At 33.2% G+C, this 21,828-nt stretch overlaps 1 protein-coding gene across 1 annotated transcript in view; it reads left to right on the top strand.

Moving 5' to 3' along the window:
• Positions 1–21,828, top strand: part of LOC143064829 (uncharacterized) — a 113,529-nt gene that overhangs the window by 12,328 nt on the left and 79,373 nt on the right. The window contains exon 3 of the mRNA XM_076237961.1: positions 10,529–10,654. Within this exon, the coding sequence (XP_076094076.1) occupies positions 10,529–10,654 (126 nt within the window). The remainder of the gene's footprint in view (positions 1–10,528; positions 10,655–21,828) is intronic.

Consider the following 21,828-nt stretch of genomic DNA (forward strand, 5'->3'; position numbering starts at 1 on the left):
TTATAGTATAAATATATAGTACAAACCGGAAGTAGCCAATTATTTCCCCTTCTACATACAATATTTTATAGAAACTATGTATTTTTGGAATCAGTATGAAGTAAGCTATCATATGAGACCGGAAGTGACATTCATTTCACCGGAAGTAGCATATTATCTCCCTTTTATCACTCAATTCAATTCTTTATTACTTTAAGCACATTATGCTTATCAGTGCAATAAATACAAATACATTTCTATAACACAACATGACATAATACATCAGAGAAGCAAATAAATATCAAGTATTGACCAATAACAGTTTGGTCCTATGATTAAGTGCATTAAACAAGAATTTACACAAATTACGCAGATCTTTTACATTTTCAGTGCTGAGAAGTTGCACTAATTTGAACGACGATGGACGTCTATAATAATAAGGTTTAATAAACTGTCTCCTCAAGTCTCTATAGCTTTCACATTGTAAAACAAAATGGAATTCATCTTCAGTGATATTCAAAGTACAAAGAGTACACTTTCTATCTAACCTATTTACCCCATGATAACGGCCTACTTCAACAAACAAATTATGAGATGACAATCTAAGGCGAGTTAAATACACTCTAAAATTCATATGTTTAGTTAGATAATTCTGTAAACATACATTATTGACAATATATTTATATAAATAACACTTGGATGAAACGTTCAGTTGATCATTCAAAGTCTGTTTTGCTTGATCATATATCCTTGTTTTTACAAATAATAATAAATTTGTATCAATAATTAAATTGTCTTGGTTATACCAGATCTCATTTAAACCTAAGTTAAATAATAATTGTTGTAGTTGATAAATCCAACTGCTTCTAATATTACAGAAATTAAACAGTTGTTCCCTGTAGCAGTTTTTAAGAATACAGTTGCTTGTGGATAACAATTTTAACCAGTACTTCACTATTTTGTACATTCTAAAATATATCAAAGGATATCTACCCAATTCAAAATAAACCATAACATTTGTTGTACATTGTTTGACACCTAATATGTTTTTGCAAAAATCAAGTTGTATTTTTTCAATATTTGGAGCTTTATGGAAGCCCCATATTTCACAACCATAACATAAAATACTGCTAATGTAAGTATCAAATAAATTCAAATATGTAAAAACATTCAAATACAATGACGAAACCTTCGACTTTAAACCAAAAACAGCTTTTCTACTTTGCTCAGCTAAATGTTTTTGAGCTTTAACAAATTTACCGTTAAAATTTAACAGTACACCAAGGTAACAAAATTCATCCACTATGTCAATAGCATTGCCATCATAATACCAAATTTCTTCGTCTTTTACAAAACCTCCGTTTCTAAATACCATAATTTTTGTTTTGGCAATATTTACAGTCAAACCCCATTTACAAGTATATAATAATAATGTGTCTAACATATCTTGCAAGCCAATAACTGAATCAGAAAATAAAATCATATCATCAGCATACATAAGTAAAAATAATGACAAGTCTTGCACTTCATATGGTATATTACTATTACGTAGAAATTCCATTTCAAAGTCATTTACATATAACGAAAAAAGTATAGGAGAAAGAACTTCCCCTTGCATAAGACCAACTGAACTTGTAAACTGCTCAGAATAAAAACCATCTACTTTTACACATACTTTTACTGTAGAATACATTGATTTTAAAACAGACAGTAATTTGCCTGTTATACCAACTCTTGACAGTTTCAACCATAAGTTAAGTCTGGTTACGGAGTCAAATGCTTGTTTGTAGTCAACGAAACAGCAATATAAACGTAAATTTTAAAACATAATTAAACCATTATTTATCTCATCAGAATGAAAAAACTATCTTCTTATCAAAATTTCTTTGGTGTGGAAAGACTTTCAATTGTTCTCTGAACAATTGGGTTTTAATTTCTTTTGTCATTGTAGGAAATTGACATTTTGATCACAGTTCACCAGCAGTGCATGTTTTGGATTTAATTGTTCCGGTGTAACTTTAATACACATTTAACGATTATTTTCTTAAAATGTACATTTTTCAGCACCAGTTTGTAACACAGATTAGTATTTTAATCTAGGAGCGGACATTTTATTGTAGGATGTCACTGAGATTTACGGACCTAGCAAGCGATTTTTACGGCATTGCCATTTTTTTTCTCTAGGAAAAGTCTTGAGAGATATCCGCACCAAGTTTTTTTTATGAACCTTTAGTACATGTATGCCCTGCTGCCTGCAAAGTTTCAGAATACATGTGAATTTTTTTTTCTTGAAACAAGCGAAAAAACTCAAATGAGAACTTGGACCCCGTATTAAACACACATAACGGAAGCATACGTACAATGATTGATTGGTTGGTTGGTTGGTTGGTTGGTTGGTTGATTGATTGATTGATTATTTGGTTGGTTGATTAAACACGTTGGATAGGGTCAATTTAAACAGCGAAAAAGAAACAAAAAAGATCTTGATTAAACACATGAGACAGAAAATTGCATACACTGATTGATTGATAGATTGATTGATTGGTTGGTTGGTTGGTTGATTGATTGATTGATTGATTGATTAATTAAACACGTTAGATATGGCAATTAAAACAGCGAAATAGAAACAAAAAAGATCTTGATTAAACACATGAGACAGAAACATTCATGCACTGATTGATTGATTGATTGATTGATTGATTAAACACGTTAGATAGGGCAATTGAAACAGCGAAATAGAAACAAAAAAGATCTTGATTAAACACATGAGACAGAAACATTCATGCACTGATTGATTGATTGATTGGTTGGTTGGTTGGTTGGTTGGAATTCAAACACACAGAAAACTCGTTGAATAGTGCCAAAAATCACAAAATTTGCCTCTTAGTACATGACCTTGACCTTGTGACCTTCGTCAAGGTCATTGCTCTACAATGTCATTGCAAAAGACCGTATGGGCCAAGGACCTTTTGTTTAAGAGTTTTGTCTAATAATGGCTTTTTATAAACCATCAATGGGGGTTATGTCCCTTACATAATGGTAAAACCAATACAATCATAATGTAACAAAGTTGCCCCTTGAAATACTAAGCATTTTTCCCTGCTTAAATTTTCTGTATCTATAACCATTCAGGAATTATAGGGAAATCAAAGACATATGAAAATCTTTTTATTTCTTTTTAGGTGGGGACTTTGAACAGACAACATGTTTAGAGATGGAATGTACACAATGTAATTTCTTTTGTCATTGTAGGAAATTGACATCTTGATGACAGTTCACGGGCAGTGCATGTTTTGGATTTAATTGAGCCGGTGTAACTTTAAAACACATTTATTGATTATTTTCTGATATTGTACATTTTTCAGCACCTGTTTGTAACACAGATTAGTATTTCAATCTCGGAGCGGACATTTTATTGTAGGTTTTTACTGAGATTTACGGACCCAGCAAGCGATTTTTACGGCATTGCCATTTCTTTTCTCTAGGAAAAGCTTTGAGAGATATCTGCACCAAGTTTTTTTATAAACTTTTAGTACATGTATGCCCTTCTGACTGCAAATTTTCAGGTCGATTGGACTTGTAGTTTCAGAGTACATGTGGATTTTTTTTTTTTGCAGAAGTGACGCAAGAACAATATTAAATTTCAATTTTTCCTGAAACATGATTGATTGATCATGATCATGATTGATTGATTACTAGATTGATCATGATCATGATTGATTGATTGATTACTTGATTGATTGATTAGTTGGTTGGTTGGTTGGTTGGTTAAACACGTTGGATAGGGTCAATTGAAACAGCGAAAACGAAACAAAATAGATCTTGGACCGTATATTAAACACATGAGACGGATACATGATTGATTGATCATGATTGATTGATTGATTGATTGATTGATTAGTTGGTTGGTTGGTTGGTTAAACACGTTGGATAGGGTCAATTGAAACAGCGAAAAAGAAACAGATCTTGGACCCTATATTAAACACATGAGACGGAAACATGATTGATTGATTGATCATGATCATTATTGGTTGATTGATCATGTTCATGATTGATTGGTTGGTTGGTTGGCAGACAAACACACATAAAACTCTTCAAGAAGGGCCCCAAATCACATATGTACATGACCTTGACCTTTGACCTTGTGACCTTTGTCAAGGTCATTGTTTCACAATGTCATTGCAAAAGACCCTATGGGTCAAGGTCATTTTGTTTAAGAGTTTCGTCTAATAATGGCTTTATATAAACCATCAACGGGGATTATGTCCCTTACACAATGGTGAAACCAATATAGTCATAATGTAACAAAGTTGCCCCTTGAAGTACTCAACATTTTTCACTGCTTAAATTTTCTGTATCTATAACCATTCAAGAATTATAGGGAAATCAAAGACATATGAAAATCTAAAATATGACCTTGACCTTTGACCTTGACCTACTTTTCTAAGTTAGGAATCAGGGGACTCAAATAAAAACATTCCAGGGTTATACGTCCAATGGTTTATGAGTTAAAAAAACATACCGACAAATTTATTCCGTAAAGATAGATAACTCCTATAAAATTTCATCGAATCGCTTCGATCCAAATTAGCCAAAAATTCCTGAGGATGTAACGAACAATTTATAAAAAGAATTTTGTCGATATCTTTTTTTGTTACGAAGGAGATGCACACACATGATAAACAGTGAATAGGGAGATAACTCTTACAAAGAAAATTGTTCGTCTTAGCAGGGTGAAATTTAAAAGCGCATAAACTATACGATACAATATGAGAAATATCTAAGCGACATATTGCGAAACAAACATTTATCTCAAGAACAAAATTTGGCGGGAAAAAAAAAAAAAATAATTAAAAACCAATTGTTCAAAGAACAATTGAAAGTCTTTCCATATCAAAGAAATTTTGATAAGAAGAGTTCCTTCATACAGATGCGATAAATAATAGTCTAACTATATTTTTGAGTGATATAAGGGAGATAATATGCTACTTCCGGGAAAAATGAATGTCACTTCCGGTGTAATATGATAGCTTCTTTTACACTGATTCCAAAAATATATAGTTTCTATATACTTTTGTATGTAAAAGGGGAGATAATTGGCCACTTCCGGTTTGTTGGAAGTCATTTTTAGTCTTCATTAATCAGTTAATGTATCTACATGACAAACTATATGGATTCTATGTACTTTTTATATGAAAAAATTGCAAAAAAAGCTACTTCTGGTTTACTCATGGTCACTTCCGGTAGTCATTTTTCAAGGTCATTTGTCACCGAACCTTTTGTACAAGGTCAAATGTCTTTATAATGTACTTAGTTGAAGTTAAATTCAAATAATGTCATATTAAGACATTTCAGGGGCACTAACTCCTATAAAATACCATTAAATTGTATAAGACTGAATGTAGCATATCTTTATTACAATAAAGCAAACATTTTGCACTTGTTCTTCAAAGTATATCTTTGAAAGTGTCGGAGAAAATCTCAAAACAAGGCAAAATAAAAATTTAGAACTTGACCTTTGACCTTGACCTCATTTTCTAAGTTAGGACCTAGGGGACTCAAATTAAAACATTCCAGGGTTATACGGTTAATTGTTTATGAGTTAAAAAAACATACCGACAAATTTATTTTGTAAAGGTAGATAACTCCTATAAAATTTCATCGAATCGCTTCCATTCAAATTAGCCAAATATTCCTGAGGATGTAACGAACAAGTTAGAAAAAGAAATTTGTCGATATCTTTTTTTGTTACAGAGGAGATGCACACAGATGATAAACAGTGAATAGGGAGATAACTCTTACAAAGATAAAGGTTCGGATTAGCAGGGTGAAATTTAAAAGCGCATAAACTATACAATACAATATGAAAAATATCTAAGCGACATATTGCGAAACAAACATTTATAGCAAGAACAAAATTTGGCGGAAAAAAAAAATAATAATCAGAAGAAAAACAATTAAAAACCAATTGTTCAGAGAACAATTGAAAGTCTTTCCACAGCAAAGAAATTTGGATAAGAAGGTAGTTTCTTCATACTGATGCGATGTGTAATGGTTTAATTATATTAATGAGTGATATAAGGGAGATAATATGCTACTTCCGGTGAAATGAATGTCACTTCCGGTCTCATATGATAGCTTCTTTCACACTGATTCCAAAAATATATAGTTTCTATGAAATATTGTATGTAGAAGGGGAAATAATTGGCTACTTCCGGTTTGTACTATATATTTATACTATAAAAACCAAATAAAAGACCCTCGAATGTTGATCAATGCAAATCCAAATGTGATAGATCAACATTGTGTAGATTGAGGTTAAGTGCTCATACTTTATCTATTGAAAGAGGGCGATATATAAAAATACCAAAGCAGAGTAGGGTATGTCTTTGCTGCAACAATGGAGACTTTCTTTTAAAATGTTCCTCCTATAACTATGTGAGAGATAACCTCATTAAAAAAATAAATAATGTTCTATTGAACAACAAATTACCTTCTTTATCATAGAACTTGCTTATTTTAGTCTTCAGTAATCAGTTTCTGTATCCATATGACAAAATATATGGATTCTGAGTTCTTTTATGTGAAAAAATTGCAAAAAAAACTACTTCCGATTTCCTCAAGGTCACTTCCGGTAGCCATTTTTCAAGGTCATTTGTCACTTAACCTTTTGTATAAGGTCAAATGTCTTTATAATGAACTTAAGGTTCATCATAACAAACGGACAAATATGGCTGTATTTACATGCCAACAATTACTCTGAGTACAGACTTACCTGTAAAGTTTGAAAAGTTTTAATGCCTAGCATCCACTAGATATAATAAAGTTAAATGCATTTTGTGTTTCAGAAAGATAAAATCTCTCTTGGATTTTGATGGGCATTTTTTTTCCTTCATGCAAAAGGTGTGAAAATTGACTAAGTTGTGATACAACTAGGAGATGCTCCCTCAGGTAAAAAACCGGTTTGTATTGTTTTCATTGTCCTTAATTGACATGGACACCAGGTATCTTCACAACTATAGGTGAGTTAAAGAGTTTATCTGAGTCAGTGAGTGGACAGTATCAAAGTAATTCAGGTGTTTGTTTATTTTTGCACCTTCTGAAGAAAGGAAAAAAAATGCCCATCAAAAACCAAGAAAGATTTTATCGTTCTTAAACACAAAATGCATATAACTTTTATATATCTAGTGGATGCTAGGCATTAAAACTTTTCATATAGCACAGGTTAGTCTGTACACAGAGTAGTTTTTGAGGTGAAAATACGGCCATATTTGTCCATTTGTTATGATGAACCTTAATTGAAGTTATAATCAAATAACCTCATATCAAGACATTTCAAGGGCACCAACTCCTTTAAGATGCCATTTAATTGTATAAGACTAAATGTAGCATATCTTCATTACAATAAAGCAGACATTTTGCACTTGTTCTTTTATATGTATCTCTCACAGTGTTGGAGAAAATGCAAAAACAAGCAAAAGTCACAATTGAGAACTCGACCTTGACCTTTGACCTTGACCTCATTTTCTTAGTTAGGACCTAGGGGCCTCAGATAAAAACATTCCAGGGTTATACGGTTAACTGTTTATGAGTTAAAAAAACATACCGACAAATTTATTTTGTAAAGGTAGATAACTCCTATAAAATTTCATCGAATCGCTTCGATCCAAATGAGCCAAAAATTCCTGAGGATGTAACGAACAATTTATAAAAGGAATTTTGTCGCTATCTTTTTTCGTTACGAAGGAGATGCACACAGATCATAAACAGTGAATAGGGAGATAACTCTTACAAAGAAAATGGTTCAACTTCGCAGGGTGAAATTTAAAAGCGCATAAATTATACGATACCATATGAGAAATATCTAAGCGACACATTGCGAAACAAACATTTATCGCAAGAACAAAATTTGGCGGAAAAAAAAAATAATAATAATAATCAGAAGAAAAACAATAAGTCTTTCCACAGAAAAGTGGAAAGACTTAATAATAATAATCAGAAGAAAAACAATAAGTCTTTCCACAGAAAAGTGGAAAGACTTAATAATCAGAAGATAAACAATAAGTCTTTCCACAGAAAAGTGGAAAGACTTAATAATCAGAACAAATACAATAAGTCTTTCCACAGAAAAGTGGAAAGACTTAATAAGAATAAGAATATTTATTATTCCAATGAAGGGCCCTTGTGATGGGCAGCATAACATGTACACATAGAACAATACATCATGATTTGTAACAGAAAAAAAATTTATACAATAAAATGAAACATTATAAAAGTTTAGACAGATGTTATTATCTTCATTCTATAAAAATCATATACATTGATCTACATTTAATTCCAGGCAGGATCAGAACCATAAAATTATTACAATTATCATTGTTATTATATACATACATTAATTAACATTTCGTCTAACATCTAGACATGTAATAATATAGCTCCCTAAATATTTAAGTACAGACAAAGAGGTAAGGCCAATATGCCGAGGATTTTTTTCACAGAAGGGCCAATTTAAAAAAGTGTCGACAGAATGAAATTTACTATAAAAACAAAAAATAAAAATGCTTTTTGATCAATATCTCGATTTACATATATTATGATACGTGTGATCAATAGTTAATGTAACCCTCAAAAAGGATAAAAGTCCAATATGCGGATTTTCGGGTGTGTTTAGATAGGAAAAACAGGGAATCCCCCCTGAAGGACATTTTAAACCAAAAAAAAGTTCTTCTTTTTATGACTGTTGTTATTCATACTATATTTTCCTTTAAAAATGAAATTGGTTTAGTGTGTCCTTATTACATAAAAAACAACTTTTTAAAGAAAAAGTTGTAACATCGATAAATTGTACCGATATAGCCTCTTAATAAAAGACTAAGGTATAAGCATTGCCGTAGCTCAATCAGTAGAGCACAGAACTACTAATATATGATGACTTTGAAGTAAGGGTTCAAATCTCGCTCAATATATTTGCATTTTTTGTGTTGTTATATTAACTTTTAATGTTTCTATCATATTTTTTCGGATGTTTGCTTATTTCATAGAGTCTTTCTGGTTCATTTTTGACAATATAGTTTACTGGTATATCATTCAACATGTATCAAAGAAAAAAATAATGTATCGCTTATTGTGTGCATTCCTATGACTGTCCATACTCTTGACGTACTTTCTATTTATGTGTTTACATTTATTACATATATTCAAGGAACAACTGCCGTTAAACTGATGTAGGTACCTGTACATAACCAATAACACGGTTGCGAGTGCAATATACACATAACTTCAAATAAGGCCATTGTATACAAGTTTCAAAACAACACAAACAATTTTTCGAAACCTTTTTTGAACATGGCATTATATGTAACAAATGCAGCCAACAACAATTTTCTCGCCAATTCACAAACTATATAGATACTAGTATTGAATTTTTTACCACCGTCCCTACACCGGTACCTAAGTCATCGAGAAAACACAACATATCAAATCAATTACACTACAAATAGTGATTGTAGGTAAAACATCAAGAAGCTGTTGCATCTGTATCACAACAAAGGGCCGATTTGTTAAAATGACAGAAAAGATATAGCATGTGTTAGTAACATGGGGTGATCTATGACCAACTGATGTAAGATGTTCTCCGGTTATAAAATATACATGTAATATCTTACCTTATCTTATAGACGATAAAACATTAAAAGACCAGGACAAATACAGATATACATATATTCAGAATGAGAAAATCACGATTTAAAATTGTTCAATATTATTTGGCTCTTTGACAAGTTACGTGGTACATTGTATGGCACCTTGCATAAAGGATGTTTATAATAAAAAAGAATATTAAAAAATCAATAGTCTTGGCCTTGTTATTGTAGGAATACCTGTTCAAGGTATGGAAATAGATGATGTGACGTATTTTCATGTAATATAATTAACATCTATCGGGCTATTTAAAACATGAATTACCTATCTTATCGAATGAAACAAATCCTCGGCAAATCGGCTCTACCTCTTTTCATTAGATTATTATGATACGATTTTGACACGCATACCGTAGCTAATGAATATAGAAAAGAACAGCACGTTTAGCCATAGACTGGGAGTTGTAGATTTGTAGTTTTGAGAATAGAAAATAGTTACAAAAATATAGTTATTGATAATTATTTTCCGAGAAATTAAAACACGGATCTATCAATTTGTATTTAAAATTTATACATATATGTTAATCTATTTTGTAAATATATCTGTACCATTGTACTTTGGTTTACGAGAATAAAGATATATATAACGACAAATTGTAAATTACGGTATTTAATTTTATTTTAATAATGTCGGTTGGTTTGTTATTTTTATAATAATTATCGACAGGGAAAGGCCGTGCCTGTGCTTTTATTGCTCTCTATGTGTCTTTAAGTTTTCACTTTTATCAAGAAGAATAATCCGAGCAATCGTGTTAATATTCACTAGATTGTGAAGGATATTATATAACAAATTCAGCCAATAGTAGTGTTTTACTTGATATTAAACCAACATTTATATTGCATTACAGATACAAAAATAGAAGATATCCCAAATGGGCTGTTCTTGCAGTTAGTCGAGGAACTAAACGAAGACAAACATTGGGAAAAAATTGGTAACAAAATGGGGTTAGCAAGAAAAGAAATGAGAGAATTCGGTATGGAATGTAATTATTTAGTTATTAAAATATGACGTATTAAATCCGGAGTGGCTATTTGTTGCGGCTAGCCGGACGAATAGTGCCAGGGCTATTTGTCCGGCCATTGCAATGCGCATGTCATCATATAATGTGCGTTCGGAAGTGCGTGTAATATTATCTGCAGTAGAGCACCAAGGGGACGCGTGTATTTATGATCACTGATTTTCAATTTTAAGATCATGGCTGAAAACGGTGATAAATTTTGCAGTTTTCGCAATTTGACAATGGAACACGATATTATGAACTTCCAAGAATGATATAATCTTATAAAGGGGTCTCCAAAAAATTGAAATCACAAGGAAAATGGGAAATAAAAGATAATTGATCGGAGAACTATTATAGTTTTACAAAATTATCCGACTCGCTACAGCTGTGTAAATGGTGGAAAAGATGTTCAAACAAGAGTAGTTGGGGAAAGGCCTTTACAATTGCATGTCTAACTGAATAAAATTTAGCTTAGTTAAAATTCAAGAAATAATCTTGCAAGTAGCCTTCGAATTGGTATATTTAGGGGGGGGGGGAGTTGAGGCTACAAACTTGAGGTGGGGATGTTGGAAATAGGATTATAAAAAATGGAGTAATGAAATACATTGGGACAACAAATATGGGGTCAGGAGAAAAAAAGAAAAGAGAAATTTGGGAAAAGGAGCACACCGTGTCACCTCGACAACAATTTCAATTAAACCAGTAACAAGATTAACCAGGCAGAAGCTAGCGAACAATAGCAGTTAGCGAACAATAAGCCAGCGGACAATAAGGCGATATATCGAGAAACCAAAAAAAACCAGAATAAAACAACAACGGCCGTTAAATAAAAAAATATTCAAAAAGGCAGAAAATCCGTTAAAATATAGCAATTTTAACTCAATTTTGAAATGATTTTTATCACATCTATTGATAAAACAAGACACATCTCTTTTTAGGCTAATATTCAGTACCACAATAACTGCATCTATCAACGGATTATTTGTAGGTGTAGGGCTACCAATGCACCCTAAAAGTAGTCCTACCCTGATAAATATAACACCATTGATGTCATTGTTTAATTAAACTAAAATACACATATGAACAAACAGGATCGGCCTATTCCAGCGCTTCTAGATAAAAATAATGAGGGGTGTCACGGGGTATGACTATATAGGTCTTGTAGAGGATAAACAGACGCTTCTTTTGCGCAAGGTATCGAAAGGCGCTATCTTAAATAATCTGAAACTAGAGCTCAAAATTTGAAAAAAATAGCAAAAAAACATGGGGTCGGCCTATTCTAGGGCTACTAGTGAAAAATAATGAGGGGTGTCACGGGGTATGACTTTTTAGGTCTTGAAGAGGAGAAACAGGCGCTTCTTTTGCGCCAGGTATCGAAGGGCGCTTTGTACAAAAATCTGAAACTAGAGCTCAAAATTTGAAAAAAATGGCAAATAAACAGGGGGTCGGCCTATTCTAGGGCTACTAGTGAAAAATAATGAGGGGTGTCACGGGGTATGACTATATAGGTCTTGAAGAGGAGACACCGGCGCTTCTTTTGCGCCAGGTATCGAAGGGCGCTATGTTAAAAAATCTGAAACTAGAGCTCAAAATCTGAAAAAAATGGCAAAAAAATAGGGGGGTCGGCCTATTCCAGGGCTTCTAGATAAAAAAAAATGAGGGGTGTCACAGGGTATGACTATATATGTCTTGTAAAGGAGAAACAGGCACTTCTTTTGCGCAAGGTATCGAAAGGCGCTATGTTCAAAAATCTGAAACTAGAGCTCAAAATTTGAAAAAAAATGGCAAAAAAACAGGGGGTCGGCCTATTCTAGGGCTACTAGTGAAAAATAACGAGGGGTGTCACGGGGTATGACTATATAGGTATTGTAGAGGAGAAACAGGCGCTTCTTTTTCGCAAGGTACCAAAAGGCGCTATGTTCAAAAATCTGAAACTAGAGCTCACAATCTAGTAGCCATTTATGCTTGAAACTGCAAAATTCAGCATAGAAAGCAATGGGGCTATGAATTAGTGGTTTTATACCCATTAAATCTGCCAAAAATTGCAAAGCCCTCGTGAAATATGAATTTTCTTTGGTGAACAAATCTTCTTATTTTCTCAACCACGGTAAATATTTTTTTATTATAAACATCCTTTTATGTAAAGCGTTTGCAAAAATTACCCTTAAGCGTTTTAGAAAACATCACGTAGTGTTCAATAGCGTAAAAAAAGCGTTTGATGGTAACAAAGCGGTAAGACTCAGACCAGCATGAAGTTTTCACCACCTGGAAGGTTAGGGCCGAACATATGTCACGGTGAATGTGTTTTTGAGTCCTACTACTATTTTGTTTAATCAGCACCAATTCATCAAAACATCCCAAAGATCTTACTGTAAGTGTCATTTCCCGAAGAAGAACAATGGCATTGATGAGTGATGTGGTACATTTACCTATATCGGATATCAGGTCGCTTAAGTGATTTGTAAGAACCTCTTCCTCAGTGCGTTTTGCAGGAGTAGATAGGTCGGTGAAGAGATTTTCCAAACTATCGTAACATAAACACATAACAGCGTCGGCTTATGGCTTATGGCAGTCTGGAGTGTAAATAAATATACAAAGACAACAGCTGTTTCCAATTTACGACTAGCGAGGGACGACGACGGAGGGGTGGATCGAGGATATTCCACTTTATAAGTACCACCAGTGGATGTTCCAACGGAAGCTGTGTATTCCTTATCAAATATACCTTTTTTTTTTGTGATTTGTCACCCAAGCTTTGCAAATGAGCAGTCGATGCTCAACATAAGAATACAACGACTCGCAACTATGTGAGTTAAAGGAAAACGTATTGTTAACTGTGCACTATATAAAATCCAACAATGAGAAAGAAGACGGAACGCGACATCGTTTGAAACCTCATCTTCTCAAAAGTACAAATCGGTCTGGGCGTCTCAATAGAAAAGTTTGTTGAACGGATAAAACATTTCGACGTAAATTCGAGAAACGATGCTTGATCGTTGTTCGTTTGAGTGAAACTTGGATTACTGTAACAGTTCTATTTCAACAGAATAAAGAATTCACGTTCATTCTTCGCATCATTTATGTTTTAATTGCCAATATGACTAAGTGCCAAGAAGTTGTGACGATCCATGTTGGTTTTTTTTTTATATCATATTCAAGTCAAGCATTTTCATAAAACTATGGAAGGAAAAGGTTACCGAATTCAACTACAAAGAGATCAAAGTACTTTGCATTAAACACGACGTTGATGTCTACTCTATCGATCCCGCACGAATGGAGGAAACCCGAGTTTTTTCGACCACTTAGACCTTACCATGATGGGGAAGATGATCAAATACTTTAAAGCCAAATATATGCGCACACGCGTGATTGGAGAACCATTCCACTTGCACGTAAAAGACAACCTGGTAGCTTCCAAAATATAGCAGGCTAATATGCCGCTACAAGGCAGCACTTGCACAATAAAAGAAGAGAGGGTATGATTAATTTAAGTTACAATAACTTGTTTCCAAATCCACTTAAAATAACTATGTTTAAACTAACCTCTCTAGAAGGTCTATATTCTTGATGATTCTCGAAGACTGTAAAGGTTTTGAGAATGTAAAGGTAATTACTAGTAACCAATGGTTCAGCGGTTTTCTCTGATAAAGCAGGGTAACTAGTATGAATCTATGCTGCATTCTATTGAACAAGAGATGTCGACGTGCATCAATTGAATTGGCGTGCGGGTGCTATTGAGAGGAGTCACTTGCGGGTACACTATTGTCTGTAGGTGGAATTATGATATGTATGGGTGTATTAGAGGCAAGCTTGAAAAACGATAGTATTGACGGGTAAATTATGACTAGATGATTGTGAGGATTGAATAAAAAAAATAATAATTTGACGGATTTCTTCATCTTAAAGAACGTACATGTATACTGATCTGTTTGCTGAATCTCTTCCAACACCTTTTCATCCGAGCAAGCTTCTGCAATTTTATCATTAAGACCAATCTAAATATCACTTTTCTGTGACACGGAATCTAAAATACCTGTGACTTCCTCAATTTCTATATCGAAACTATCAAGTTATGTATCCAAATTTCTTCCAAAGTCTTGTAAGTGCTCGTTTATTTCCGGAACAAATGGCTTTTAGCTTTGTATTACTTTTCCTTTCTTAAAATAGAAATAAAGGACTTCTTAACTATGTGATATATGTATTAGTCATAGAAAGATGTCAAAGTGGCGTGACATTAAATTGAGTGCGGCACATAGTAAACGCCACGTGTGTGGTATTTACGAGAGGTATGAGTATGATGCAACGTATTACCCTCAATATGTAAGGTTTCGATATCTACTATAGTTTGTCTCAATACATCACACTTCGTAAATCTATTGAATTTCAGTTTCTCGTTCTTTTTGTTTTTCTTAACAAACATTCATGACCTGGATCTCTGCCGTTTTTTCTCTCTCGTGAAGTTAACAAATCAATGGTTCTGCATGTTTAAGTTTGTGGTCATACTTGTCCAGCTTGTCCATTATTTTTTTCTCATGTTCTTTGCATCATATTCTATCTTCATCCATTTTATATCCGTTTAAATCTGGTCGCACGAGGTTTCACACGTGCTTTTTAATGAACCAACATTTCATTACAGCATCCGAACTAGCCCACGAAGCTTTCAGGATGGTGATATTGTTGTCATTCATGTTCCAGTATCTGAAGAAACCACCCTTGATCATCCCTCTTTATCAATGACCCTTTGTGTTGTTTTATTCCCTGAAAAGTGCTATTCGAGTTGGGCGATCGTTTCCGATGGATTTGTGCTCTTTCTGATGTATCGTCCAAGTCCGTCCCAAAGATGTCTTATGGCGATAATCTGAAGACATTACTGGCCACGGCAACACTCAAATGCGATTATTCTCCAAAAACTCATTAAAATGTGTTCACAACGGGCGTTGTTCTGCTGAAAAACGTAGTTTAACGATGCCTTCGGAGAAACGGGAGAACGAGTGGAGCCAGAATTTCGTTCCTATACCTTTTTGCATTTAGGTTTTCTTCAATAATTGTTAGATCGGTTCGTTCCTGGTAGGTTATTCCGTCCCAAACCTTAAATTCGCCACCCTTAAGCCAATCTGTTTCCTGTACGCACGAATCAGAAAATCGTGACTTGCACCTGCGGAAGACCATGGCTCTGCCGTCGATAAATGTCCAGTTGAATTTCGATTCATCGGTAAAAAGGATTTGTTTCCATGTTATTCTGTTTCATCGAATCTATACCCTATCCATTTAACTCGCAACATCCTTCGATACTGCATAAGGATAGGTCACTTTAACGAACGTCGAGCTCTTAAGCTGACTAGATGAATTCGGTTACAAACTGTTTGGGCATATAGCCTATTTTTGTTTTTTCCATGAGTTCGTTTAAATCGATTCCAGTGATGGATAATGTGGATGTGCCAATTTTGAAACAATTTCGTTTCACGTGTCTGCAACCTCGGGGACGAAAATATGTCGTACCAGTATCTCTAAGACGAGTCTTAAGCGCCTTTCAATCGTCATTCTAGAGACATTGAGATGATTTGCACCCTGTAATAGAGAAATTTTTGCTGCTAACATCCCAATAGGTCGTCTCTCTCACTATGACGTAGACGTAGCATTGCCTTTCAATTTTTTTTATACGACAGTAGTTCTCGACACTTTTAATGATCAAAAGGACAACGGAATTCCATCTCTTCAAAGGTGAATGATTGAAAAATGCGTATTTGTTTGAAATCGAAAAATAGCGTAACGCTATCTTCGAAATTTAAACAAATTATTAAATGATCATAAATAAATTATTCAGGTCATTAGTTTTAATCTTGAAAATATTACAAATTAATATATTTACTTAAAAAGCAAAATAACGTTTCTTTTTATGCCCCACCTACGATAGTAAAGGGGCATTATGTTTTCTGGTCTGTGCGTCCGTCCGTCTGTCTGTTTGTCTGTTCGTCCGTCCGTCTGTCCCGCTTCAGGTTACAGTTTTTGGTCGAGGTAGTTTTTGATGAAGTTGAAGTCCAATCGACTTCAAACTTGGTACACATGTTCCCTATGATATGATCTTTCTAATTTTAATGCCAAATTAGAGATTTTACCCCAATTTCACGGTCCACTGAACATAGAAAATGATAGTGCGAGTGGGTCATTCGTGTACTGAGGACACATTCTTGTTTTATATATATATATAATAGGCAACAACAAAAAAGAAACGTTACATGCTTTTTTTTTTAATTGAGTGCTCCTTTCATAGCTTTATCTTTAACTTACATTTTTGACAGAATAATATATACAAGTACATCACCCAGTGTTCTAAAGAATGCAATAGTAACCACTGTTTTTTTTAAAGCTGGGAAAAAATTCATGGCAACAAATTGTTGACCAATTTTCTGTACTTCCTGTTTTATCTAAATTTCTAAAAATGCATGTTTTAAAACATTTGTATGACTATCTAAAAAGTTTAGATCTTTTACACCCGCACAGTCTGGGTTTCGACAAGAACACTCTTGCCCTTATCGATATCATAGATAAATGGGTATATATATATACAGGATATGAATGGTGGTAATATCAACTTAGCAGTCCTGTTGGATTTTAAGAAAGCTTTTGATGTAGTAGATCATGATATTGTCTGTAAAAAACTTTGATAATGCTGCTGTCTCTTTTTTAAATCTTATTTGAATGAAAGAATCCAACAAGTACAAATTGGTAATGCTCATTCCGAAAAAAAAATTATGTTAAGTATGGTGTCCCCAATTAGAATCAACTAAAGATTCAAAAATATCCGAAAAGTTAAGAAGAAGTTATAACTTTCTTTGAAAATAAAAATATAATAAAATTAAGCTTCTTACCTGGGAAAGAATAAAGAATTATAAATACATTTTCATAATATTTATTTTACATGTGGTATGTCGGCTTATCAGCAATATAATGATAAAACCCGATGCATCTCGTAGGATACACATGATACCGTAAATCACCTAAACAACTGTATTGAAATTATAACTATAATAATATCATAAAAAATAGGGGTCCCTACTTTTTACAAAACTTCACTGTCTCACACATACTGATACATGTTATCGAGTTCGTTAATCGTAAATTGTTTATTTTATACTTTTTTGTACGTACAAAATACGTTTAGTATGTTATAAATCAAAGATGAGAATTTAGATCAAAATCGGTGAACACGAATTTGACAGCTTATGCCCTTTACAGCAATGTAATAAGATTAAGAACACTAAACTTTATGATATTTTCATTAACAGTTATTAAGTAATCTGTTGATTCAAAAGAGAGGCGAAAGAAGACCAAATGAGCATAAAATAAATATTCACACTCATAAATCGAAAATAAACTTACATCACCATGGCTATAAAAAAAAAGACAAACAGATTAACTACAGTTCACTAAATACAACATAGAGAACCAAAGACTGAGCTACACGAAAAAAATGGGAGTGATTGCAGATGCTCCGGAAGGGTAATATTTTCTTTTAAAATCAGCTATAACAATTTAACTTCCAGCATACGCATGTTTTCATTCTACCATCAAAGCTTTCCCACTCGTATTTGTGCTATGCTGCGGTCGAATTTCTAACGAGAGGTCTCGTGGTTAAGGTCATTGCAGTCGGAGAAAAATCGGCGAATTAGGGTAATGGAGAACAGTAATTCAATAGCAGTATATTTCTGAAGATTTCTATGATATAAAAGACTATCTTTTACAAAATAGTCATCTTGCACCAGTTTATAGTGATACTTACCTATTCAACTTAGTCATGGTATATTGACTTTGAAACTTTTGCTTAGTTTTCATGTATTAGTTTGTGTCTAGGTCGGTTTATGGAGAACTACTAGTGATAGGTCAATTATATTTGGTATGCAGTTGTATTAGCATTGGCATATCTCATTACCCTGGATATTATTTGACCCGCCCCCTCAGTTATGGTTTATTGACTTTGAAATTTTGCTTAGTTTAAAATTATAAGCTTGTGTTTAGGTTTGTTTAAAGAGACTACTTATAATAAGTCAATGGTATTTGGTATGCAGTTGTAATAGCATTGGCACATCTTATTTCAATGGAGATTGTTTAGCCATATACCTTCAGTCATGTTTCATTGCATGTTAAATGTTGCTATTCTAATTTCAACATTTTACACAAGCATCAGCCTTTCAAAAAGGGCTAGTCGACTCTTAGCTGATGAAAATGGAAAGTGTAGATTAATTCATTTACTAGAATAGCCAAGTGCATCAATCAACAAATTTTACCACACACGTAAGGTCACACGTTATGAAGTAGTATATCGCTTAACGTTGTTGTTTACGAAACTCCAGAAGATTCGACTATTTATAGATAAAAGTTACCTGTGTACCAATATCATGAATATGCATGATTAATGACTAGGCAAAATCTAATTGCTGAAATAAAGAGGACAAATCCGATACTCTACGGGATTGAAGGACATTTACTAGGTTTGGATTGTCCTAACCAATCAATAAACTTTGATTATTCACGTCTCGTAATATCTTCCAATCAGGTAGCAAGAAAAATTCACGCACTGACTGTCCATCGTTCAATTCTAAATATCTACTCCTCGGAGTCGATAATTATCGAAATTACAAAGAAGCGAGACATATCTTTGTGATAACAGTTTATATGATTTTAAACATTAGATTTTTCTAAATTAATTTACGTACTTCCGGTATTTGACACTTGGAATCCTTGAATTCCATTATGTATATTTTGTTGAAATCCTAGCACATTTCTCATGAGTTTTAATTTAAAAAAAAAAACACAATAAAATGTATACGGTATAAACCATATATTTCCCATTTTAATGCCGCAAATTTGACACCCGAAATCTATTTAGAATACTATTAGCATATCAAATCTTTTGCAACAAGAAATATCACATGTGAAACGGTAAGGCAGGTTGCACATTTCAAAGTGTTTTGTAGAATTAAGAGCTACTTTACTCTGTATACCTTAACAGAGTTATTTTCTTAAAAAAAAAGAGGTCTTTTTTTTATCAACCCTGAAGATAACCAAATTTAATGACATTTGCTTCAAGGCATAACATAATGATTTGTGTAAGGTCTTTTTTTGCGTTTAAGATTTTTGGCTAAATATTATTGTTCTTGGCCTAATATGTCAAAATGTTTATCACTCATTCAAACATGTTCAAGAACTTTGGTATTAAAACTTTGTTGTTTGTTAATGAAAACTGGAAACTACGGTCACAACTGATAAAGTAGATTATATATAATGGTACAATAACTCTCACAATAACTATTAGTTTAATATGTTTGTTTGTTTTTTTGTTGTTTTTTTTTTTGCTATTATTTTGCTTTCTGTTTTCATTTATATTATGTCGCTTACTATATTATATATGTTGTTGATGCTAAAGCAGTATGTTATATGCTGATTTGCAATAAACTTATTACAATTACAATTACCCTGATTAAAAATGCAAACTCTAATATTCTTAAATTGGCATACACCACGACAGGCGGAAACCCAGTTGAAATATACACATGGAAAAAAGTATTGCAACACCAAATTGAAATTGAAATTAAAAAAACACTCTTTGTTTTTATTTTGTGATATAATTTGATAAAATAGAACTAGTTTAAAATTATTTAAGTATCACCTGAGTTTAATCAATAAATATCGACTCGATAAGTTTTTATCTGCACATGCAGCTACTGTACCCGTAAACAGCAAAACAGATGTTTTTATCCTCGTTGTTTTCAACACTTTAAATAACAAAGTTTTTAAAGTTATGGGATTAACACCTTGTAATGGGTCCTTGACAACTCTTAACTGCAGCAAGATGGTAGATTATCAGCATAAGAGAAGCGGGGATGTCGCTGTAACAACTGCACGTATTGTTGGTCATCACCATTCCGCTATAAGTCGTTTTGAGAATAAAAATCAGGAAATAAACGCTATTAAAGACCTTCCGAGATAATAAAGACCCCCTATACCATTTGCTAGAGAAAATCAAGCATAATGAAGGTTGGTCAGAAGGAAACCCATTGCATACAATACAATCCTTAAAAGAGAGTGGTGGCCAGACAGGAGCCTTTTAACAAGAACTGTTCGAGATCAACTCATCGCTACTGGTTGTCGTGCGATAAGACCATTTCGGAGACCTTTGCTGACGAACAGACACACAGTTTTCCGTATCCAATGTAGTGCATAGCTCGCCAAAGTTGGAAATTAGCATCGTAGAGGTAGATCCAATGTTCAAATGGAATTTGGTTCAACTTCCTTGACCCGATCGTAGCCTGGCTTTGAACCATATCGAGCATATATTGCAAACTATTGGGCGGAAAGTGTGCGAAAGGACACCCCAGTTCAAACACATCATGAAATAAACATCCGAAATGGTTGCTGCTACATTAGCAACAAATAAGTCGATTTATGGCAGGAAGCAGAAGACGTTAAGATGCGGTTATCCGTTTGAATGGAAGCTGCACACAAAGTACTAATTCTTTGGCGTATAACGATCAACCATAATGTGAACAGTAATATGAAGATTAATTTTTAAATGTCTGACATTGTAAAGTTCGACTACAGTAAAAGTTGTAAAAAGCATTTCATTTTGTTATTAAAATTGTGGTTCTAAAATCATTTTTTTTAAACATTTTTTGTTCGTTTCAATGCCAATGTTATCATAAACTATGTTTCAATATTATTATACACACATTTTATTATATTTCATCCATAAAAAGAGGCTGATTTTTTCAAGTTTTTAAAAATCAAGGTGTTGCAATACTTTTTTCCATGTGTATAGAACAAAAGAATCGAAACTCTTTGTTAGAGAAGGCGATAAATGCTTACTGTAATATTTACTATAGTAACTAAAATTTTAAAAGTTGATAGAAACAAATAAAACGACAATTTTCTTCTCAATTACGAAGTGTTATATTTTAAAAACACCATTTGCATAAGTTTTCAATTTATCTTAGCAGAACAATTAGATATTATTAATAAGTCGACGACAAAAGTTACATGTGTATCTATCAAGTTGGATGTAGAAAATGCATAACCTCCGATTTTTTTTTCAAATTACCACGGACGGAGAACATATAAATCTATTAGTTCAGTAATTTTCGTGTCTGCCC

Source organism: Mytilus galloprovincialis, chromosome 2, assembly GCF_965363235.1.
Source record: "Mytilus galloprovincialis chromosome 2, xbMytGall1.hap1.1, whole genome shotgun sequence".
Classification (NCBI taxonomy): domain Eukaryota; kingdom Metazoa; phylum Mollusca; class Bivalvia; order Mytilida; family Mytilidae; genus Mytilus; species Mytilus galloprovincialis.